The sequence below is a fragment of the Ovis aries genome, chromosome 26 (assembly GCF_016772045.2).
Source record: "Ovis aries strain OAR_USU_Benz2616 breed Rambouillet chromosome 26, ARS-UI_Ramb_v3.0, whole genome shotgun sequence".
NCBI lineage: Eukaryota > Metazoa > Chordata > Mammalia > Artiodactyla > Bovidae > Ovis > Ovis aries.
The window spans coordinates 32048927-32073623 of NC_056079.1; the positions used below are offsets into that span (position 1 = coordinate 32048927).

Below are 24697 nucleotides of genomic sequence, written 5' to 3' on the forward strand. Positions count from 1 at the left end.
CAAAACACAGCTGTCCTGTCCTCTCTTTTTCCTCCCCGCCTCCTCCTCCGGGTCTGCCCTGGGGAAAGCCAGAGCCTGATCTCAGGAGCAGAGTCTACAACACAGCCCACGGAGCCTGGAAGAAATGCCCTGGAACGAAACTGGTTCTTGGGGGCCTCGCTCACCAGAGCATCAGAACTCGACACTCAGCCCAGCTTGTCTGTTCAGATCCTTTCATTGCACAAAGTCCACTTCTGGTCACTGCATATTGAGATGTCCCCTACAGGGCATCCATCCGTCAGCAAAGCACCCCCCTTCCCTTGGCTGAGCCACATTGTGGGGGAGGGGGAGTGCCCTGGGGATGGGAGGAGCCTAAACCGGATCGCTCTCTGACACTGAGGCTCAGAACCCAGTAACTGAGAAGTTTCCTCCAGACGCCTTGTCTTCTAGAAGCACCTATTCATTCTTAATGCTCTGGGTGAGTTTTTATGGCACCTATTTCAACCCCTCTGGGTGTCTTCCAATGATGTCTGCCTGGGTCCGTTCTCTCGGGCGCTCTCTCCATCTCTTTTTTTGGCTCCTTCAGTTTATTTTTGCCTCTCTGTGTGTGTCTCCCTCTGTCCGGCTCCAGGCCTCTGCACGTTGCCCCGCGTCCCTGCCTCCTTTTCTGTCCCTGGGTTCTCCTCTCTCCTCCATCCTCCAGGAGACCCTGGGAACGGAGCTCGTGGCGCCAGCGCTTTCATCCCGATCCAGGTGGCTACAATCCAGGACAGGATTTACGGTGCCCTGACCCTGAGCCGTCAAGAAGGAACTGCCAGATTAATGGGGTGGGCGGGCTGGGGTAATAATCGTTTGTTTGATGTGACAAGCCTGATAGGCGTTGATTTACTTACAGACTGATGGGCTTTTAATTGAGCACCTCCATCCCAGGCACTTCAAAGGCGGGGGAAGTTGACAAGGGGCCCCTTTCAAGGAGGGCTCCCGGTGATTGACAGCCCCCCTTCTGCCCGCGCTCCCCTCGCCGGAGGATTGGGCCCGGCAGCCCTGACCCGGCCCTGCTGGCAAAGTAACACGTCTTTCTGTGCAACTCAGAAATGGCCTTTTGTCTGCTGCCAAGGAAGGCAGGCCCTGCTCGGAAGGGCCGGCCGGTCTCCCAGGAGGATGAGGCGTGGAGGGGAGTCTGAGATGCTGAGAACCGGTCCACAGGACCCGGTTGGGGGGTGAGGGGGGGGGCGGTGGACGGCGGGGCCTGCGAACCGGAACCGCTTCTTTGTTCTTCCGATTGTTGTTGGGCCCGCTGGCTTCCGCTCACCTCTTCCTCCTGTCCTCACTTCCTCTCCCTGTTGCAACTCTCTTCTCTTTGCTTGGGGAGAAGGCAATGGCAACCCACTCCAGTACTCTTGCTGTCGCTAAGAGGCGGACACGACTGAGCGACTTCACTTTCACTTTTCACGTTCATGCATTGGAGAAGGAAATGGCAACCCACTCCAGTGTTCTTGTCTGGAGAATCCCAGGAACGAGGGAGCCTGGTGGGCTGCCGTCTATGGGGTCGCACGCACAGAGTCGGACACGACTGAAGCGACGCAGCAGCAGCAGCAGCAGCAGCAGCAGCCCTTGCTTGACTCCCCAGCTCATGGACTCTGCCTACTCCTCCTCTCTTCCCTCGCATTCTTCCTTCTGCTGGGAAAGGCCCCACGAGGTGGAGTTGGCTTTTGCTGTCCCCTGGCCTGACCTCTTGAAACCAGTCCCCGCTCTCCCGGGACGGCCGCCCCTTCCCTTCTCAGGCTGCAGGTGGCGAGGCCTCAGCTGGCAGCACCCTGGGACCCCTCCTCCCTACACTGCTGTAGGTGGCCATACAGTGACCAGGGCCACAGAGGCCTAAAGGCAGGGACCCAGGTCCAGTGGGGTTTCCATCCCATTTCTGTTTGGGCTAGAAGCTTTAATCATAGAGGTTTTATTGTGTTAGAGATTTTGAGTACTGAAGGCTAGGACTTCATCCCCACCCATGGGGCAGAGCCCCTATACTCCCGAAGGGTTTCCTCAGGCTTCCTCACTAAGTCAGGGGTCAGTGAGACATCCCTCCCGGCACCCCCCACCCACACCCCAGCCAGCTTCAAGTTCTAAGTCAAGCTGCTTAGTGATTGTGGGAAGCCCTGTTCCCTGTGTTTCTCTTCTTCCTCTGTAGTAACTGAACCAAGATCACTGGGCCAGGAAGTGAAAGAGTAGATACCTGGCTAGAAAGGCATCATAATAACTCACATTTGCATAGCATTGTGGAGTTTGGAAAGTAATTTCACATATATTATCTTAATTGGTCCTTTAACCACCATGTGAGTTAGTAAGTGGCATGTTGTTATGGCCGTTAGAAGGTGCTAAAATTGAGACTCAAAGGATAACACATTCCCAAGAGGCAGAATTGGCTCTCAAACTCAGGTATCTCCCTCCAAGTCTGCTCCTTCCTTCGCCACCCCCGCTGCAGCCTGGAGACTATTAAACTGTTCCTTTGTTGTTTTTTTAATTATTGTTAAATAATTAAAGGTCTTAGTTTTGGCACTCCGGATCTTCCATCTTTGTTGTGGCATACAGAGTCTTTAGTTGTGGCATGCAAACTCTTAGTTGTGGCATGCGGCATCTGGTTCCCTAACCAGGGATCGAACCCCAGCCCCCTGCATTGGGAGCATAGAGTCTTAGCCCCTGGACCACCAGGGAAGTCTCTGAAAATAATGTTTTATCATAGCTGATTCACAATATTATACTACTTTCAGATGTTAAACATAGTGATTTAATACTTTTATAATTATACTCGACTTGGTTGTAAAATATTAGCTATAGTCCTCCTCCTTTATAAAATATATCCTTGTAGCTTGTTTATACTTAGTAGTTTGTACCTGTGGGTCCCTACCCCTATCTTGCCCCTCCTCCCTTCCCTCTCCCCACTTGTAACCATTAGTTTGTTCGCTATGTATGTGAGTCTGTTGCTGTTTTGTTATATACATTCATCTTATTTTTTAGATTTCACATATATATCACAATATACAGTATTTATCTTTGTCTGACTTACTTCACTAAGGATAATACCCTCTAGGTCCATCCATGTTGTTACAAATGGAAACATTTCACTCTTTGTTATGTCTGAGTAATAGTCCACTGTATAAATGTACCATGTCTTCCTTTATTCATTCATCTGTTGATGAATACTTAGGTTGCTTCCATATCTTGACTGCTGTGAATAACGCTTCTGGAAGCATTGGGTTGCATGTATATTTTCAAGTTAATGCTTTCATTTCCTTCAGATATACATCCAGGAATGGAATTGTTGGATCATACTGTAATTCTATTAACAGTAAAAAAAATATTTTCACGAATGAATCATTTTACTCTATAATTGCAGAGTGGAGACCTTTCTAAAGTATAAAAATCAGGGCCCAGAAGTCATAATAGAAATGATGGATAAATTTGTCTACGTAATTTATCTTTACATATTTTACAAGCAAAGTCAAGTGACAATAAACAGGTATGTAAGGAACATTTGTACAAATAAATGTGTAAGAATAGTATCAGCATTACTTCATATAACAATAGAACATTTGGAAAACACAGCCATTAAGAGGGACCAGGTAAGTACATTCCAGTACATAATGGTGAAATTTTTGTTGAAATGATTCTTGCTGAACTACTTGAAGAAAGGCCACAGTATTGTGTGACAGTAGAGTCAAACAGCCTAGGATATATTCCTAGTTCCACTGCTTGCCCTTGGTCAGATCATTTAAATCTTACATTGCCTCAGCTTCCTCATCTGTAAAATGGGACAAAAACACCACCTACCTCATAAAGTTATTGTAAGGACTAAATGAGTTAATAACACATTTCATCTAGTCATCGACATTACACCCTTATTTCACATCCAACAACGAAAGAAAAAATGCTGCAAAATAATCTGTGATACAATGCTCTTTTTAAGAAATCAATGTCAGAGACATTAAAATGCAAACCAAAAAAAAACCCTTAGAATTGATTAAACTTGTCTGTGCAAAACACTTAGAAGAGAGACTGCACAGTCCACGCTAAGGGAGCGACTGTCCTCATCACTGAATTGCATTCTCTCAAGACTGCTCTCTGGAGAAGGAAATGGCACCCCACTCCAGTACTTTTGCCTGGATAATCCCCATGGATGGAGGGGCCTGGCAGGCTCCAGTCCATAGGGTCGCAAAGAGTCAGACACGACTGAAGTGACTTCACTTTCCTTTCCTTTAAGACCTCTATCGTGGGCAAGTGAATCTTCATTTTATAGGTGAGGAAGCAGAGACTTCAAGAGATGCAATAGCTTGACCAGCTCACAGAGCACTGAGCCCCCAGTAGGCATTTCAACCTGCCCTTAGAGTGCACTCATCCAGTTATTACAAGAGCTGACCACGGCCCACCAAGGTGCCGGGGAGTTAGGAGCTGAGTGTTGTTCTCTATCACCTTTGCTTTCCTAAACTGAAGCTTTCCCTCTCTGGTGCAATTACTCTGCTTCTCCCTCCCTCTTCCTCCTTTGTCCTTGGCCCTGATCCTGTTACTTTTCTGTTTATGGCTTTGGGTTGTACTGTATCTGTGTTTTGGATAGTAAGGGATCTCCAATCTTTTATGGAGGCAAGAGAGGTACAAATAAGTATAAAGGTAAAACTTAGCTTTTAAGGATGACATGTAGCAAGAAAAAAGGAGAGAGAAACATGTCCACGATAACACACAAGGGTACATAGGCTCAGTACCAACACGTCAAAAAAGTGCTTACAGACCACCCTCCAATCCTACAAGGGACTGTGATGCCAGATGTCCTCAGAGCTCAGCTCACCCCCTCAAGCTAGGTTGTCTGCCACAACAGACTCTTTTTTCCCATGACCCAGTGAGACACTAGGAGGTCAAGAGGGTAGCGGGGAATTTTGAGAGGGAATGGGAGGGCAGCTAACTTTAAGATCTTCTCTGGCTCTGCTTGGCACATCCCCTCCCCACCTCAAAAAAAAGGAACATATACCTGAAAGAGTGTGAGTTTCTAGGGAACTAGTGCAGTGAGTCTGAGGCAACCAGAGCATCCCACGAGCTCCAAATGGAACCAATGTCTATCGGTGTTTTCAAGGAGGCCTATCAGTGTTTTTAAGATCAGAAAGAGAGACTTCAGGACCCATTTCCTTTGGAGTTTTGCAGGGCCTCCCCACAACCCTAGTGGCAGCCCAGGACCCATGACTCTTTAAGATCACAGACAGATGCCACTTGCCACTTCTGCGTCCTCATCCCAAGTGAGGAATCCCAATATTCTACCTCTTCTTCCAAGCTTGTAATGTTCATGTTAAAAGATAATGAACAGGGCCTTCTGGTGATCCAGTGGTAAAGAATCTGCCTGCCAATGCAGGGGACATGAGTTTGATCCCTGGTCCAGGAAAATTCCACATGCCACAGGGCAACTGAGCCTCTTTGCCACAACCACTAAGCCTGAGCACTAGAGCCTATGAGCTATGACTACTGAAGCCCTCTCACCTTACAGCCAGTGCTCCACAAGAGAAGCCACCCCACTGAGGAGCTCACACACAGCCTGGGAAAGTCCATGCACAGCAACAAAGACCCCACACAGGCATAAATAAAACAAATAAAAACTTTTAAAAGATAATGAATACCCAGGTTCCCAAGGACTGACATAATCAAACTGAATGTAACTCAGCTTAATGTTGAAATTGTTAACCATCTTGAGCTACTAGTTAGTGTGATATCCAAGAAATGTATTTCCTTTAAATTTTAGAACATCTGGTGGAGCTCCTGTGAGTTCTGGGCACCTTGGTGCAAGGGAAGCTAACTGGTATATCAAGATGGTTAACAGATAAAGAAAAGAAGAAAATTAATAAAACAGGGCATAGGATTGCACTGGGCTCTTCGCTCCCATGTGGAGAAGCCGCCAGTTGTCTTGGGCATTGCATTCTTGAATTTCCATGGGGTTTTCAGGATGGAGAGGGTTTTTCTAGAACTTCTGTTGACTGTCCCACATGCCCTAAGATCCACAGAGCACTGAGTAAAGAGTGGAGGTGAAAGCTGGGTAAAGTAGTGAGTTTAACAAGGTTAATTGCATTAGGGAGCTTCGCCATGGGCCACAAAAAGAGCACACCATCCCTTGGGACTCCTGAGTGGAGCCTCCTATTCTTCCTCCAGGTTGGAAAAAAATGTACTTTAGGCTCCAATCCACCAGAGAAAGAAAGGTATATCAGCAAAGGAGGGGAAAGAGGAAGATGAGTGTTTGGCTATTTATTCAAATACATGCAGTTCATCTCTGTTTAGGGGCCTCCCTGGTGACTCAGATGGTTAAGAATCTGCCTGCAGTGCAGGAGACAGGTTCAATCCCTGGATCAGGAAGATCCCTTGGAAAAGGGCATGGCAACCCACACCAGTATTCTTGCCTTGAGAATTCCATGGACAGAGGAGCCTGGAGGGCTACAGTCCATGGGGTCGCTTCTCAAAAAGCAGGTTTGCACCAAATCCCTTCCAATGTCTTCTGTATCCAAGCCTCCTGTGAGATAATCCTCTTAATGGAATATTTAAGAAATCAGATATAAATCACCAACCTTTTATCTCACCGGAAGACTCATGTGCCATAGGACGTCTGGTGTATACATCTATCTACACACAGATGGTTGCAGGTGTCTTTCTGAGCAGATGTCACTGTATTTTTAGGCTGTATATGTTTTCCAATATCTAAATCTATTTTTTTTCTTGGTGCAAAAATTTTAGCAATTTTAGAAAATCAGAGCCCAGAAAATAGAGGCACCTGGAGACATTTCCAAATTAAAACACACATCCCTCAGAGAAACCTTTTATGTCATTTGCAACCAACAAAAGTGCCTATTGTTATGACGTGCTCATAAATAACTTGATTTTGGCATACACTTTGGTACCAAACAGAAGATGAATAAATTAAATGTGATTTACAACCTTTTTCATTTTTATTAGCACTGCTCTGAAGAGTTTATGTAAGGGACATGCCATAGCAGTTATGCCAAATGTTTTAAGGCGTTGGTATTGATATTATATAAATTAAGGTGTTTTAATTTGCATTCTTTAATTAACTAAATACTGGCAGAAAAATAAAACACAAGGGCAGCCCTGACTTATTGCCTCTATTAAACTGCTGACGTCTCCGAAAAGATGCTTTAAGTAATCCAATTCATTCGGAGAGGGGGAGGGAGGCATATTAACACTCTCTTATTTGGCAAAATATATTAGGGTTTAAGAAACCAATGTTCAGCTTTGTTTGCAGGGTGGTTTGGGGGGGTGGTGTTTTAAGGTCTGAATTTATGTCCCTAAAGAAGGAGCTGACCCGATGCTTTAACCATCCATCCTATGCAAGTCTGAGCTAAAGAAGTGGGGGCAGCCTGGCCCCACCACTGGGCACGGGCAGGCTTCTTGATGCAGGGCCCTGCCGACCTGGACTGCCTGCCCTTGTCGCCCAGAGCTGTATCACTGCCAGTCTCAGAAAAGAAAAGCTGGCTGAATTAGCCCAGTGGTCCAATGGATCCCGTATCAACATTATTGTTGTTCAGTTGCTGTAAGTCATCTCTGACTCTTTGCAACCCTATGGACTGCAGCACGCCAGACTTCCCTGTCCTTCACTGTCTGCCAGAGTTTGCTTAAACTCATGTCCATATCATGCCCATATCATGTCCATATCAACTTAATCACGTCCAGAAATCAAAGAGAGAAATAGCTAACAATCCTCCAGTGGAATTAGCTGCTTCTGGTCAACCCTTCCCTTCACACACAGAACCCCCCAACCACACACACACACACACACACACACACACACACACACACACACACAGATTCTAATAAGATATGCCAGGAGTACTCTAATTCCTTTCCACAAGCCCTGATTCTGATCACTATCTCCAGAGACTTAGTTTTTTCTTTTCCATTATGGTTTATTACAAGACACTGACTATTGTTTCCTGTGCTATACAGTAGGATCTTGTTGTTTACTTACTTCACAAGAGTAGTTTGTATCTGCTAATCCCAACCTCCTAATTTGCTCCCCCACCCCCATCCTCTTTCCCCTTTGGTAGCCATAAAACTGTTTTCTATGGGAGACTTTTTTAAAAGTTACTCTTACCATGGAGTCATTAACATCTTTCTCATCCAAATTCTTCCTTTCTCTTCACTTTCTAGATCATTCTTGATTTTTGCTGTTTCTCCTCTCCTGGTCAGGCTTCATCTTTTATCATTTTCCCCTCCAGACTTTTAGTGGGGAACAGCTCTAAGGAGAAGATTGCAACTCCCAGTGGTTGGCCAGAGGAAAGAGCCAGCTTCTCAAACACAAGTGAGAGCACTGTATTTCTCTTCCCTAAACCCACAGGGAAAGGAGCCATCTATACAAACTTCCCTGTTCTCCCACGATTCCCAGGGGCTCTGGGTTCACTTCTCTGCCTGGACTGGGAGTCAGCACGTCAAGGGCAGACCTCTAGGGGCTCACGGATGCTTGCTGAGCTGACTGGAGACATCACCCAGGGAGAGGTGGGCCGGAGAGCGGAATTCACCTTTCTCCTCTGTCCACACTCTCTCTGCACCTTCATACACATGGTCCCTTCTGACACCACCCAATCAGAGGCAGTTCAAAGGCCACCCAAGGCCCCTTGTCCAGACCTCAGAGGACTGTCATTACATTACGTCCCCACCCCAGCGTTCTTCCTGGACACCATTCCTCACTTGCTCCACAAGGATGGATTCCAGCTTTTTAATCAAGAAAATGCCATTCTCCTTCGCCAGACTCCTACCCGCCTCCCCCAGCCCCCGCCCCACCCACCCACCCACCCAATCGCACTTTCTTGTCGTTCCCCATCTCGCAGCTCTGTCAGTTGTTTTAAAACAAAAACATGTCTCCTGTCATAAATAAGATTGTCATTATGCATGTCGACTGCAGTGGGGGAAAAATTCACCCGGGGCCTGATGTGGAACAGGCATAAACATCATAAGGAAAAGGACAAGGTCTCCTCAGCATTTTCAGCTACCATTCTGGTTTGGATTGTTTGGGTTTTTTTCTTTTTCTTTTTTTTGGTTGTTGCTGTGGTTTTTATCATTTATGCATTGATTTATTATTTATTTCAGGAAATGAATAAGAAAAACAAAGACAGCCTGGCAGAAAGTGGTTGTGTACGATGTATCAAGATGGACCTTGGGAAACGTGGAAGGGGTACCCTCAGGATGCCTGAGAAAAGTCTTCAAGATGGTACAATTCTTTTTTTATATATAAGTATTTATTTTGGCTGTGCCGCACATGGGATCTTAGTCGTGGCATGTGGGACCCAGTTCCCTGACCGGGGACTGAGCCCAGGTCCCCTGTGTTGGGAGCATGGAGTCTTAGCCACTGGACCACCAGGGACACCCCCTAGAATTCTACTTTAGACGGTCTGGAATGAACATTTATCCTGATTCCATGGCCCATCAATACTCCATGCAGTCCTGACTCCTCCCAGTGTTACAGGGTGAAGGTCACTCACAAAAAGTGAGCTTGGACGCAGCAGACCAAGGAGGCCCAGCCCTGGGCCTGAACTAGAGGAGACAGAGGCTTTCCTGTGCATCTTTGCCACGAGAAACTAAAGTGTCCAAACACCTGCAGAACGGCATCGTCTGCTGCTCTTTTTTTAGTTGTTTTTTTTTTTTTCCCTTGGCAAATGGTCAATAAAGCAGAAAACTCTTATCATCTCAATCCTTGTTGAGAAGTTACATACCCATGCCCTTGGTGCCTCTGAATTCTGTAGGCAATGCCTATCCAAAAATACAATATTCAAATAAGAACAAAGTGAAGACTGCTCAGCCGCTTTGGCAAGCACTCTGCTAATAGTAATTACTGATGTCATGATTTGATGTCTTCAGACACATCGCAAGCCTCGTGCTGGAAATTCGCAGTGAGAACCAGATACAAACCTCCATGGATACAACAGCAGTTTACGTATTATCTTTGGCACGAACTTCTGCCTTCTTGTGAGCGTGAACGAAAAAAGGTGCAGACAATCCAGCGTTTCTGTTAGGGTTCACTGATTGGAAAGTTGGCAATGTTAAAATGTGTATTTATCAAAATCATGGATTCCTTGAGGCTGGACGTAATTTTTCCTCTCCTCTTTCTTCTGCTAAACGAGGGAGAAGGTGGGACGAGAAGGCAGAGCAAAGCAAGAGAAGCACGCACATTTTCTTAAATCCAGAGATGGAAATGGAGCCCTTCTTACTGAGCCTTCTCCAGATGAATGCGACCAGACATTCCTGGAGGCATTGCCCTGGCTTTCTTCCCTGAGTCCCTCGGCTGAACTTCTAACTCACTCCAAGGGTGTGTTGGGTCCTACCTACTTTCTTGAAAGGGGCTTGTTTTGAACGCATATAGCTTTCAGCCCTGCAATTCTATTCCTAGGAACTTACCCTATAGTTTTATTAGCACACATGGAGAATTATATATATTATATATACAGTAAGACTCCTAGAGGGTGTGGAGAAAAGGGAACTCTCCTACACTGTTGGTGGGAATGCAAACTAGTACAACCACTATGGAAAACAGTGTGGAGATTCCTTTAAAAATTGCAAATAGAACTGCCTTATGACCCAGCAATCCCACTGCTGGGCATACATACCGAGGAAACCAGAATTGAAAGAGACACGTGTACCCCAATGTTCATCGCAGCACTGTTTATAATAGCCAGGACATGGAAACAACCTAGATGTCCATCAGCAGATGAATGGATAAGAAAGCTGTGATATATATACACAATGGAGTATTACTCAGCCATTAAAAAGAATATATTTGAATCAGTTCTGATGAGATGGATGAAACTGGAGCCGATTATACAGAGTGAAGTAAGCCAGAAAGAAAAACACCAATACAGTATACTAACACATATATATGGAATTTAGAAAGATGGCAATGATGACCCTGTATGCAAGACAGCAAAAAAGACACAGATGTGTATAGCGGACTTTTGGACTCTTGAGGGAGAGGGAGAGGGTGGGATGATTTGGGAGAATGGCATTGAAACATGTATACTATCATGTAAGAATCGAATCACCAGTCTATGTCTGATGCAGGATACAGTATGCTTGGGGCTGGTGCACCGGGATGACCCAGAGGGATGTTGTGGGGAGGGAGGTGGGAGGGGGGTTCATGTTTGGGATCGCATGTACACCCGTGGTGGATTCATGTCAATGTATGGCAAAACCAATACAGTATTGTAAAAGTAAAATAAAGTAAAAATAAAAATTTTAAAAAATAATAAATACAAAACAAAACAAACAAACAAAAAGACTCCTACATACGAACAAGTTCTGTTCCAAGAGTGCTTTCGTAAGTCCAACTTGTTCATAAGTCCAGCAAAGTTAGTCTAAGTACCCAGCTAACACAATCAGGTATTAGGTTTATAATACTGTAACAGTTTTAATACTGTACTGTAATAGGTTTATAATAGTTTTCACACAAAAGATACATATAAAACAAACACACAAAGAGATTTTTAACCTTATAGTACAGTACAGTAGGACAGTACAATGACTGGCATCCAGGGGCTGGCATCGAGGGAAGAGGAGAGAAGAGTCACTGACTGGAGGAGAGAGAGGAGGTGGGAGATGGTAGAGCTGAAGGATCACCACCAGCGATAGGAGACGGAGGGCAAGCTGCAATTTCACTCACACCTGATGTTGATAGAACGGATGTTTGCGTCTTTGAAAGTTCGAAACTTGACAGTTCATATGTAGGGTACATAAATACACACGTAAACAAATATATGGTTATTCACCATAGGAACAAACACTGGAAACCATCTAAATGTCCACCAGCAGGGGAATGGTCAAATAAACTCATCACACATCCATGTAACAGTGCGGTGAAACTAAAAAAGTAAAATAAAATGCAGAAGCCCATGATGCAATCTCCAAACTATATTAATTTTTAAAAAAGCAAGTGCAGAACATTGTATGTAGTATGTTGCCATTTGTGTATAAAAGGGAGAAAGAATGCATATGTATTTGTTAATATATGTACAGAATACCTCTGAAGGATGGACAGTATACTCATAGCATTGATGCATGGGGGAGAAGACCTGAATTGCGAGAGGGAGGCCTTTTTCAATGTGCATTCTCATAGTTTGGGAATTTGGCGCCATGGGAATCCACTTAATCATAAATAAATAAGTGCATGTTTCCAAAAAAAGTAATAGCTTAAATCATTTTTAAAGGGGGCTTATTATGGAAATCTCCACTCTGAATGGACTACTATATACTTGGATACTTGCAGCCAGCGGCTTGGTTGGGACCCCGCCTCTTGGATTTCCATCTCCCAGCAGAGGCTGGCAGAGGGCCACGGAAATAAACACTCCTCGAAATTGTTCTGACATCTTGGAATTTGGTTTTATCAAATACAAGCAGCGGTAATTGAGCCACTGCCTGAGCGGCTCTTCCCTTTTCTCTAATCATGTTTGTTGAAATGAATTTGAAGCTGCACATCCCTGCTAATTGGGAGGCCAGCCTAGCAAAGGGCCTGCTTTGGGCAAGTTGAGAGGCTTATCCACCAGAAGGGAGGGGTGGGCATCAGAGAACTATCATCACCTTCATGGCTGAAGCCCATGGGTGTCAGAAACAGGTGTGACATCTGTCCCGTGCAACTGAAATAGTCGGTTTGCTACCAGGATCTCTGGGGGCCCAGTGGTTCCGGCTGGGAGGGTGTGCTTAGAGCACAGGGGCAGGACATCTGAGGAACCCTGGTCCCCGCTTCCCTTTCTGGGGCCTCCGCCCTGCTCTTGGACTCCCCTAATACCCAAATGAGAGATGGTGCATGAACGCACCTGAAATGATGCATGCTAGCACCCAGAGGCGCTCAGTAAATGTGGTAGAATCTGAATTGAACATGAAGCAAATGCTTTTTAGAGCAGTGAGCAACTAGAACCAACTCCTGTGTCTAAAATACATTAGCCACAAGGATGTATGGTACAGTGCAAGCAATACAACCAACATTTTATCACAACTTTGAATGGAGTATAATCTATAAAAAATTGTGAATCACTGTTGTACACCTGAAACTAATATAATCTTGTAAGCCAATTGTACCTCAACTTTTAAAATTTAAAAAAAAAAAAAAGACTACTGGGCAACTAAAGTACAAGGTAATGAGCACGATTTCAGTTACAGCCACCTGACTTTTTCTTTTAATCTACAAAAGAAGCCCACAGGTGCCCAAAGGAGAAGATTGCCCTGCCTTTTAGGAGCCAGCAATGTGCATGTCTTGGCGGTGACCAGGACTGGCCGGCCTGCCCTGGTCCTTATCTCCCCTGGGATCACCTCAGGCCTGTACCTACCAAGTAGCCAATAAACAGTACTTGAATGAATTCGTCCAATCCAGTTCAATTAACGAAATGAAAGTTTACCTTGCTCCCTTCTCTGTGTCAGCTTCCTTTCTACCATATTCTCAGTCCTGGTGTGAGTTCTCAGTCGCTTCAGTCGTTTCCGACTCTTTGTGACCCCATGGACCATAGCCCGCCAGGCTCCTCTGTCCATGGGATTCTCCAGGCAAGAATACTGGAGTGGGTTGCCATGCCCTCCTCCAGGGGATCTTCCCAACCTGGGGGTCAAACCTGTGTCTCTTAGTCTCCAGCATTAGGAGGCGGGTTCTTTACCACTAGCTGGAGATAAAAATTAAAACCTGGTTGTGAAGAGCAGTATTCTGGAAAACGGTTGAAGTCATTTGTTATTTTTTAGACCACATTTTAAAAATCTTTGCCAACAAAGGTCCATCTAGTCAAGGCGATGGTTTTTCCAGTAGTCATGTATGGATGTGAGTTGGACTATAAACAAAGCTGAACGCCGAAGAATTGATGCCTTTGAACTGTGGTGTTGGATAAGACTCTTAAGAGTCCCTTGGACTGCAAGGAGATCCAACCAGTCTATCCTAAAGGAAATCAGTCCTGAATATTCATTGGAAGGACTGATGCTAGCTGAAGCTCCAATACTTTGGCCACCTGTTGCAAAGAACTGACTCATTGGAAAAGACCCTGATGCTGGGAAAGATTGAAGGCAGGAGGAGAAGGGGATGACAGAGGATGAGATGGTTGGATGGCATCACCGTCTCAATGGACATGAAACTCCGGGAGTTGGTGATGGACAGGGAGGCCTGGCGTGCTGCAGTCCATGGGGTCACAAAGAGTAGGACACAACTGAATGACTGAACTGATACTGATAATGAGGCTGTGCCATACAGCAGGTGGGATCTTAGTCCCCCATGCAGGGTTCAAACCCACACCCCTGCATGGTGAGCATTGAGTCTTAACCACTGGTCCCTCAGGGAAGTCCCTGAAGTCTTTAGCTTTCCTGCTGCTCTCTCATGCTGCTCTCTGAATGCTAATCTGCATTCAGATTAGCTCAGAAACAGATACTTGCATTTGAATCCTGGTTCTACCACTTTTGAGCTGTGTAATTTGGGCAAGTTACTTAACCTCTCTGAGCCTCAGGGCCTCACCTATAAAAACAAGCATACTCCATACCTCATCAGTTTGTAGTGAGAGGTGAATGAGTTCTTACAGGTAAGGAGCTCAGACAGGCCGGCATACCGTAAGGCTCCATAAATGTTATTATTACCCAGGGTCAAACACTCTCTGCTAATCACAGCCAAGGTGTTGGCAGATTACTAAAGGATGATTCCTCCCAGCAGTATCCGCAACTTAAAAGGGGAATCTGGAAGAAACCTGAAGGCCCAAAGGAACAAAGTCGTCAAGGGTGACTGCCCAGGGCTAAGGTTGATGTCTGGGGCGGGGCTGGTGCAGGGAGGAGAACTTCAAAAGCACACCTCCTGGCACCCCCCTCCTTGCCACCGCCCCCTACCACCAGCCGCCCTGCCTATCTCCCCGAGGGCTGATAGGAGATAAACGAAACCACTTCTTCAAAGCACCCAGCTCAAGGACCATGATCAAACACAGGGCTGGAAGATAAGCTTCAGTCTACATTTCCTTTGTCCGTTCCTTCCCATAACTTCTCCAAAGGAAACTCCAGGTGGGGGAGGGAAAGGAGGCAATTCCTCCTTCTTTCATCAAAGGGAGTCACCTCCCCGTCCCCGTGGTGGTGGGGCTGTAAGAGGAGACCCAGGAGGCCCTCTTCTGCCAGGACTACCACGTGGCTTCAGGCTCCCCCAGAAGCTCTGGGGGCCCCGACTTTATCTGTCAAAGCCGGGGGTGGGGGGGGGGAGGGGCGCCAGACACCTGCCCAAAATAACTCAGAAAATTGCTGCAAGATGATGAATGCAAACAGGTATATGGGGAAAGATCCTTTAATAGGCTCACACAGTTGACATTTTGAAAAATACTAAGTCATCCACCTTTTTGTTTACATGGAGAGGGGAGACAGAGCTAAATAACCCTCCTACGTAAAGTTCTTATTCATTCATCAGCAAACTAGCACTGGACATGGATGGCATTCAGACTGCATGGATTCAAGCCCCCATCTCCTACCAGCTCGAATTGGCGGCAGGAGTACTTAACCTCTCTGTGCCTCCACATCCTCCTGGTGAAATGGGGTAACCATACGACCTACCTCCTGGGGCTCCAGTGGGGACTAAAGAGAAATCGTGCAAAGCGCTTACACATGCTTGGCTCTTGTGTTAGCTGCCGTGACCACGATGGTTAAGCATCCCTCTAGGCAACAGTAAACAAAGAGGATGAGAGCTATAGGGAAGCATCCGCAGTCCAGCAGGAGGATGGACAAGTTAATAAATACTGGCAGGTGCCGGGTGATGAGTGTAATAACAGAACAGAATTGGAGCTGTGAGAACCGAGAAGGGCCACCAAAGTGGGCTCCCCAGCAAGGCCGGTCCTTCTAGCTTTGCCCGCTTGCTCTTACAGTGCCCCGGGCTCCTCTGGCCTGCCCGTGCCCGGGGCTGTGTCTGAAGCTAGGCAGACGCAGGTAGTGCTGAATCAGGGCTCCTGGCCAAGGCAGTAATTGCCAGCCGCTGAAAGATATTAAGCGCCAGGGAGGAAAACCAAGTCCTCTATGAGGCAGACTTTTCAGAGTTCTTACAGCTTGTAAAAAAAAAAAACCAAAAATGTAAATAGTTACCCAGTGCGATATTATTTCCTGTTGTTGCCATTAGGGCTTGAGTGTCATGTAGAGAGAACCCATCATTCAGGCAATTCGGCCCCACGACGATGGAAAACTCCGCATTAACGGTACACAACGCACCTCCCACCGCTCCTCCCAGCCTGATTCAGGCAGGGTTTTTTTTCCTGGGTATCGAGTTTTATGTAAATTGAAATCTTGAAAAAAAAAAATCTATAAATATTCAGAATTTCCTAAAGGATTTTCGTGATGGCTTCTAGAGGTGTTTTTTTTTTTTTCAAAGACTTGTTTGAGTGGAGACCGGGGAAGGGGTACCCTCACTTGGGTAGGGGGCTGGGCCCTAGCCTCGGATCCTCCAGGCCTGGGGCGACTGTTCTAAGCAATCACCCCACAGATGCTGAGGACGCTACTGGTCACAGCTATCACTGACTCGGGACTTCCCTTGTGCCAAGCACTAGATGTGTGATATGCATTGTCTGGTTTGGCCTGCTAACCCTGAGGCGGTCACTGCTAGGCTTTTTTTTTTTTTTTTTTGCTTAGTTTTAAATATTTCTATTTTTTTATTTGGCTGCATCTAGTCTTAGTTGTGGCATGTGGGATCTTTAGCGGCGTAATGGGTGATCTTTTTTTATTAAGTTGTGGCATGCGGGTTCTAGTTCCCTGACCCGGGATTGAACCTGGGTCCCCTACCCTTAGAAGCATGGAGTCTCAGCCACTGGTCCACCAGGAAAGTCCCACACTCTTAGGCTTTACAACTGAGGAACTCAACGCTCAGCAGGGTTTCCTTGCCCGGGACCACTGCAGGATTGTGATGCAGAGGCCTAGTTCCCAGAGACCTACCTCCATGAGAGGACTTTGTCACCCACTGGTCACGGACCTTTGGGTGAGTGACTCACCTCTCCATGCTATACATGGGAATGACAAAGGTACCCGAAGCTTATCGAGAGCCTGAAGCACAGAATGTGACTCTTCACCACGTTGGCAGGGGTATGCTCAAGCAGCCCCACCCTGCCCTACTGTCACGGTGCCCTCCCTCGAAGGGCAATCTGGGAAGGGCCTCTTAGCCACGCAAGAGCCACTTTTCTGCAAGGGAAGCACTTGGGCCCTGAGCAAGACAGTGTCTCATATGGCCTTTTCAGCCACACCCTATCAATAAACACAGCCCAACTGAAAACTTCTTTTAACCTTTTTCTCTCCCAGGTGACAAGTCATTCCGTTGAAAATGGCCCTTGCAATAGGCTACTAGGACCCCATTTAGGACTCTGTAGAGGTTAGCATTTCAGCTAAATGAATATCAATTACCGATTGTAATAATCCTCTAGCATCCAGTGGTAAAGAATCCACCTGCAATGCAGGAGATGCAAGTTCAATCCCTGGGTTGGGAAGATCCCCTAGAGAAGGGCATGGCAACCCACTCAAGAACTCTTGCCTGGAGAATTCCATGGACAGAGGAGCCTGGTGGGCTACAGTCCATGGAGTCACAAAGAGTCAGACACGACTTAGTAACTAAACAACAATCTTTTAATTAGGCCTCTGGCCTGGCTGAGTATGATTTTTCATTTTCCCAACTAAGGTGATTGGATGGATCCAGCCAAAGGGGCCCCACTTGGCTCATCAGCATCCCAAAGGGAAGCATGGCCCTAATCCCTTGCTAGCATTTTCCAAGAGAGGGGAAATAGGGCTGGTCTCCACCAAAGTGCCATCTGGCACCCCCAGTTCCTAGTGATGACTGTGAACTACGGGAGCAGGGTTTTTTGAAGACAATATGTGATTCCCTGGGCAAACTCCCCACCCTTCACCCCAAGCCTGGTCACCTCCTCCTCACCTCCTCCTCTCCCCGCCCCCACTTTCATTCATTCCTTACCTTCTTCTTCGCCTTTCCTCCCCAAGTAGACAGTAAATATTTTATCACCTTGCATTCTTCTCCCCTCTTTCTGTTGCCTCCTGCCCCCCTATTCCTTCCAAATTCCTACATGCCTTTGTCTCTCTCTCCCCTCCTCTTTGCTCCTAACTGATTCCCCATTAATCATTCAGAACACACATCTGCATGGGTCGGAGCAGGAGCCCTTGGCTGGCGTTCACAGCTGGGCCGGTTGTGATCATCAAGAAGGGGTCTTTCATCTTTTCCTGTCTCCTAGGGTTCCCCTCTTGCCAGATCTTCCTCCTCCTCCAAAGTGGCGTTCCAAGGCCCACCATCTTCATTCTGGAAGGTTCTGCACTCTCTCTCTGCAGAGAAGTCTCCCAAAGGCCAAATCACCTGGTAGATTGAAGCAGCCTTGCAGTGGTCATTTAAACTTGACACTGGCAGTGGCAAGGATGTCAGAGTGCTCAGAGGCTGGTAGGAGAAGGAGGAGTGGGTAGGGGATAGGGACCACCACAATAAAATAAATGGGGTCTCCCCCCTCCTTCTTGTACCCCCCTTGCTGCGGTATGGAATACATCACCCAATCAGGCCATCCCTTGGCATTCATTGTAACCTAGTTTTATCAGGATTAAAATCGGGGTAGGGAACGCCTGTGTAATTTCTTAGAGGTCTAGACATCCTGTCCAAAAACCAGACCGATCCAAGGAGTACACTCAGTTTAGTGTTTGATTGACGTGGCCTGGGAGTGGTGCCTGGTGCCTTCTCTACTGAGCATCGTAAAGACTGCCATTTGTTATTTCTGTGATACTCGTTTCTGTTGGAAGAACGCCTTTGAAATCGTCTCTGCCCTTCTGGGGATCTCAAGGCGTTGATCAATGAGCAGCAGAGTCAGGGACCGGCAGTCCCGGAACAATATGCCCCGAGTGACAGGCCCGACAATCCGAGTGACAGATGCGGGCTGGGAGAGGGGTGCTCAGAGCAGGGCAGTGACACCAGCGCGCCTCCACTGGCCGCCGAGAGAACCGGGAAAGGGTTCTCCCCAAAGGCCTGCGTACAAAGGGCCAACTTCACCCTCTGATCAGCGGACGGGGAACTCTAACGCCAGGACAGGGACTATGTGAAATCTCTGTCGGGTGCGAAGCTGGCAATGCATACTTTATCTGAAAGGCACGGGAGGAAGGAGACAGGGGGATACTGTTATTTTCATTTAAAAGTTTTTAACTCCGAAATTCCCTTGGGAAAACCTAGGGCATCTTCCCCCTCGAGAAGAAAAGGGGGGCGGGGCGTGGAGGGGCCGAATCTCTGGCGCTTACAACGACGTGCAGTGTTTACAGAGACCCGCCTCTTCTAGGATGCAAACCCCTCCACGTCCCTACCCACCCGCTACCCCTGAAACAGCAGTCAGGCGCGGTGCCATGAGAGAATTGTGTGCCCTTAAGCAGCACGCCGTAAGAAACCCGGAACACACCCAAGCATCGAACCTATAAATCGGTGCGCAGGCACCGGGCGCCAGGCGCGTCCCGGCGGCGTGCACCACAAGCGGTGACCGCGCCTTATCGAGACCATCTCACCCCGGAAGGGGAGTCCTCAAACTTGCAGGTTGCGGACAGGGCTGGCTCAAAGTTGCTGGAGCGGTTTTCGCCGCGTCGCAAGAACCGTGGCTGCCTCCGAGGTTCGGGCGCTTCCTAGTGAGCACACCCGGGAGGAAGCCAATTGGGGGGGAAAGAGCTGAAAACCCGAGCCGAGCTGGGGTTCTGGAGGAGCGGCCCGCCCCCAGGCGGCCTCCGGGAGCGGCTGGGACTTGGCAGTCCCGGAGCCGGCCGCCAGGGGCTCCTACCCCATCCCCCAGCCCACCCAATTCACCCCACCCCAGAGACACATGGACTGCGGGTGACCTGTCCCCCTTCCCCGACCAGCACCACCCCACCCCACCCCAGCCGTGCGAAGGGAGAGAGCGCAGAGCGACAGGAAAGCCCGCGGAGGGCAGGGCGCAGAGCCCAGGGTCCCCGGGGAAGCCCTGATCTCGCCGGGACGCCGGGGCCCGGGCCGGCCCGGTTGGGGGCAGGGGAGGAGGCCGGCGGTGGGGCCAGGCCGCGGCGCGGCGGCTAGCGGGCGCGGCCCCTTTAAGGTTCTCCCCGCCCACCGGCTGCGCCGGGCGCTCTCCCCGCCCCGGGGTCCCGGCGAGATCGGCGATTGGGCGGGCGCGGCGATCCCTTTGAAGTGTGGCTGCCGATCGCGGCTATTTGACGTGCGGCTCGCGGAAGGCGAAGGTTTTTGTGTTGCTCGCCGGGGCCAGCGGCGGCGGCGGCGGCGGCGGAGGAGGAGGAGGGGTGGAGACGCGGCGACCGCTGCAGCGCACTCGGAGCTGCGGAGCGAGCCCACCCGCCCCGGGAGCTCGCCTCCCCGGTGCGCCCCCGCCCTCCCCGCCCCCCCAGCGGCGCTGCCTCCTCCAAATGAGCGATTCGCCCGCTGGATCTAACCCAAGGACACCCGAGAGCAGCGGCAGCGGCAGCGGCGGCGGCGGGAAGAGGCCGGCGGCGGTGTCCCTCTTGCCCCCGGCGGACCCCTTGCGCCAGGCGAACCGGCTCCCCATCCGGGTCCTGAAGATGCTGAGCGCTCACACCGGCCACCTCCTGCACCCGGAGTACCTGCAGCCGCTGTCCTCCACGCCCGTGAGCCCCATCGAGGTCAGTCCCCTGGTCGCTGCCCGCCGAGCGCCCGCCCCATTCCGCCCACCACTGCCCGGCTCCCTGTGCCCCGCGGCTCGGTGCGACGCTCGGGTCCGGCCCCAGTGGCCGACGGAGTGAGAGGAGGGACGGAGATACAGAGGGATCGGAGCCCACTGGGTTCTCTCCTCCGGGCTTCTCCCCGGGGGAGAAGGTTCCCCTTCCACGCTCGCCCTTCGGAGCTTCGCGTTTCCTCTCTCGGATTGGATTTGCTCTTGGAGTGTCCACTGGGCCCTTTACTTTTCCTCGGCACCCAGTCCCCAGGCCATAGAGTCTGTCTCCTGGGCTTTTTTCGGCCCCCCCCCCCCCCCACCCCCACCTCTCCACCCAGGTTTGTTCTCTTTGAAGCCCGATCGCCCCCCTCCCTCCCCGTCCCACTCCGCTTCTGCCCCATCCGGTTGGAGCGCACGACGCCCGGGCACTCCCGACCCCGGCTCCTTCTTTCTCCCGCTCCCCTGGGGGCCCTCCCCGGGAGGGAAGGGGGCTCCGAAGAGAGCGCCTGCGGCCGCCCAGGCTCAAGCTCCAGCTTCTCCCCTGCTCCCACCCCGCGGCGACACCGCCAGAAACCCGTCCCAAGCGAAGTTCCCCAAACTGAAGGCATAAGTTTTTAACCCAGGCCTAGAGAGGAGGAGGAGATGAGAGAGCAGGGGGCGAGTCACGGCCCCTCCCCCAGCCCCGACTCCAGAGAAGTCACCTTCCCCCGGGATGGTCTTCGGTGGACGCCTTCCACGGCCCGTTCCCCAGGGCCTGCGGCGCCCTCCGGGACCCGGGGCAGCGAAGGATCCCACCACTACCAACGCGCAGTGTAAGCGCAGTTGCGCTCAGCCCCCGCGCTCGCAGCAGGTCTCCCCGAGGCCCTCCTTTCCCATCTCACCCACCCTGCCCCCCAGGTAAACCCCCTCCCCCCGGCCGCTCCGTGGGTCCCTGGTCTCATCCCCTTCTCCCTCCCCTTGCCGCTGTCTCCCACAGCTGGACGCCAAGAAGAGTCCTTTGGCGTTGCTGGCCCAGACTTGCTCGCAGATCGGCAAGCCGGACCCGCCGCCCTCGTCCAAGCTCAACTCGGTAGCGGCGGCCAACGGGCTGGGAGCGGAGAAGGACCCCGGCCGCTCGGCCTCGGGCGCCGCCTCGGCCTCTGCGGCACTCAAGCAGCTGGGGGACTCCCCGGCCGAAGACAAGTCCAGCTTCAAGCCCTATTCCAAGGGTTCCGGGGGCGGCGACTCCCGCAAGGACAGCGGCTCCTCCTCTGTGTCCTCCAGCTCCTCCAGCTCCTCCTCCTTGTCCCCGGGAGACAAGGCGGGCTTCAGGGTGCCCAGCGCCGCCTGCACGCCCTTCCCCCCGCATGGAGCGCCGGTCTCCGCGCCGTCGTCCTCGTCCTCCCCTGGCGGTTCCCGGGGCGGCTCCCCGCACCACTCTGACTGCAAGACCGGGGCCAGCGGGGAGCTGGACAAGAAAGACCAGGAGTCCAAGCCCAGCCCGGAGCCGGCGGCCGTGAGCCGTGGCAGCAGCGGGGACCCCGGCCCGCACGGCGGTGGCGGCGGCGGCGAGCCCGGGGCCTCCGGGCGCAAGTCGGAGCCGCCCTCCGCGCTGGTGGGGGCCGGCCACGTGGCACCGGTGTCGCCCTACAAGCCGGGCCACTCGGTGTTCCCCCTGCCTCCCTCCAGCATCGGCTACCACGGCTCCATCGTGGGTGCCTACGCCGGCTACCCGTCTCAGTTCGTGCCTGGCCTGGATCCCAGCAAGTCTGGCCTCGTGGGAGGCCAGCTGTCGGGGGGCCTGGGCTTGCCGCCGGGCAAGCCCCCCAGCTCCAGCCCGCTCACCGGGGCCTCCCCGCCGTCCTTCCTGCAGGGATTATGCCGAGACCCGTACTGCCTGGGAGGTTACCACGGCGCCTCGCACCTCGGCGGCTCGGGCTGCTCCACGTGCAGCGCGCACGACCCGGCCGGGCCCGGCCTGAAGGCGGGGGGCTACCCGCTAGTGTACCCGGGGCACCCGTTGCAGCCGGCCGCGCTCTCGTCCAGCGCCGCCCAGGCGGCTCTCCCCGGCCACCCGCTCTACACCTACGGCTTCATGCTGCAGAACGAACCGCTGCCGCACAGCTGCAACTGGGTGGCGGCCAGTGGGCCGTGCGACAAGCGCTTCGCCACCTCGGAGGAGCTGCTCAGCCACCTGCGGACTCACACGGCCCTGCCCGGCGCCGAGAAACTTCTGGCCGCCTACCCGGGGGCCTCGGGCCTGGGCAGCGCCGCCGCAGCCGCTGCGGCCGCTGCCTCCTGCCACCTGCACCTGCCCCCGCCCGCCGCCCCCGGCAGCCCGGGGTCGCTGTCCTTGAGGAGTCCACACACTTTGGGGCTAAGCCGGTACCACCCGTACGGCAAGAGCCACTTGTCCACAGCCGGGGGCCTGGCCGTGCCGTCGCTGCCCACAGCTGGACCCTACTACTCACCGTACGCGCTGTACGGACAGAGACTGGCCTCTGCCTCGGCACTCGGGTACCAGTAACCACAGCCCTGCCTCCTCCCCGCGCCCTCCTGCCCCACCCGCCGCCGCTGCAGCCCCCCGCCGCCGCCTGCCCCCGCCGCCGGAACCCCCCCTCCCACCGCCCAGATCCCTCCCCTCCCCACCGGACTGTGTATTTATTTACTATAATGTTAGCTTACAAGCTGGGAATATAAGTGCATTAACGACCCACAAGAGTCAATGGTATGCAAAGAGTCTGTTCGCCCCTTCCCTCCCCGAATAATAATATTAATCACACCAGTAACTACATGCCCCCGCCCCCCACCCCGCCTTTCTTTTCTGTTTTACTTCTTCTTAGATGTAAGTTTGCCTTTTTTTTTTTGTTTTTGGATTGGTTTGGTTTTATCTGGAGGAGGGGGCAGCGTGGGAGCTTCTTTTTGTTTTCCCTCCAGGGGGACTTGCTTGCATGCTTCCTAACGTTCAAACTACGTTTCCTCCTCCCCGCCCCGCCCCTCTGCCCTTCATTCCTTCTTGTTTCTGTCCATTCGAGGTTCTGGTTTGTTGGATTTTTTTTTTTTTTCTTTGTACAAGTAACAGAGAGGAGGTATTTTTTTGTAACGCATTCGGAGGTGTTGGGAGCGACCTTGGGGGCTGAAGGTCTTGAGCTCTGTGGACCGGGGACTCTGCCCTGTGACCACTCCCTTGCCACTCTCTCCCCTCTGGGCTCCTTGGTCTGCTCCCTGGTCCCCCAGATTAGAGCCTTGCTCCCCTATCTTGCTCTGAGCACGAGTCAGTGGCTGGAGAGTCTTCCAATAGCCTTTCCCCTTTCCAGACTCTGAAAGGCCCCAACCACTCGGTGGTGGTCACACCACCTGCTGGTGAGGGGGCTGGCAGGGCTCATCTCGTTCAAGTAAAAGTCCTAGAAGGCCCTGCTGGCATGAAACTTTGCTGTTTATAGTTTGCAAAGTGCTATTATAGTCATTGTTTTTCTCTGATAATTGGGGCAGGGGTCCCTGTCCTGGCGATGGGGGCTGGGTTGGTGATTCTTGCTAGATCCTTCCAAAGCAGACCAGTGGCAGTATCAGCTGGCAGTACAACCCTTTTAGCACCTTTGGGGGGTGTGGGAGGGGAGTCAGGGAGCACGCGGATCACAGCAGAGCCCGTCACCCCTTCCCAGGCCTGACCCAAGAGTCCCCAGAGTTGGCCGTGGGCTCCCTCAGTTACTGGGATCGAAGACTCGGCCCAGGGTCTTCTCCCGACCCCCTCCCTCCCACCCACCCTCTGGGCCTGATGCAGGGGGCTGCGGGGCCCATTTGAGATGAATAGAGCTCTCCCTTGGTAAGACTTATTTTGTTAATAAATGGAGTACTTGGCTATATTCACACCGTGGTGTGTTTCTGTCTTGCCTCACCCAACGGCCCACTTCCAGACACCTAAGCAGATGCCCTTCTTTTATTCTCATTGAAAACACCTTATGGTTTCCTTCTCGGATTTCCGTTCAAGAACGAATTTAATGCGTTTTCTCAAGAAAGGGGGAGGAAGGGGAATGCGGGAGGGGGGAGAAAACCAAACTGCCAGCGCG

The 24697-nt window shown here is 51.0% G+C and overlaps 1 protein-coding gene and 2 long non-coding RNA genes across 3 annotated transcripts; 2 read left to right on the top strand and 1 right to left on the bottom strand.

The window, feature by feature from the left end:
- The first annotated feature begins 390 nt into the window (after positions 1–390).
- On the top strand, positions 391–12181 carry LOC114111015 (uncharacterized). Its single transcript, XR_006058151.1, has 2 exons — positions 391–457; positions 9100–12181. It is a non-coding gene; the product is annotated as an uncharacterized LOC114111015 (long non-coding RNA).
- Positions 12182–15267: 3086 nt separating this feature from the next.
- Positions 15268–19619, bottom strand: LOC121818023 (uncharacterized). Its single transcript, XR_006058119.2, has 2 exons — positions 19504–19619; positions 15268–18403 (listed from the first exon to the last, which is right to left on the bottom strand). It is a non-coding gene; the product is annotated as an uncharacterized LOC121818023 (long non-coding RNA).
- A 582-nt stretch (positions 19620–20201) lies between these two features.
- On the top strand, positions 20202–24497 carry ZNF703 (zinc finger protein 703). The gene is made up of 2 exons (XM_027962580.2): positions 20202–20619; positions 21628–24497. Exons 1-2 carry the CDS (start codon positions 20386–20388, stop codon positions 23155–23157), a joined length of 1764 nt encoding a protein of 587 aa, XP_027818381.2. The 5' UTR covers positions 20202–20385; the 3' UTR covers positions 23158–24497.
- Positions 24498–24697: the final 200 nt, after the last annotated feature.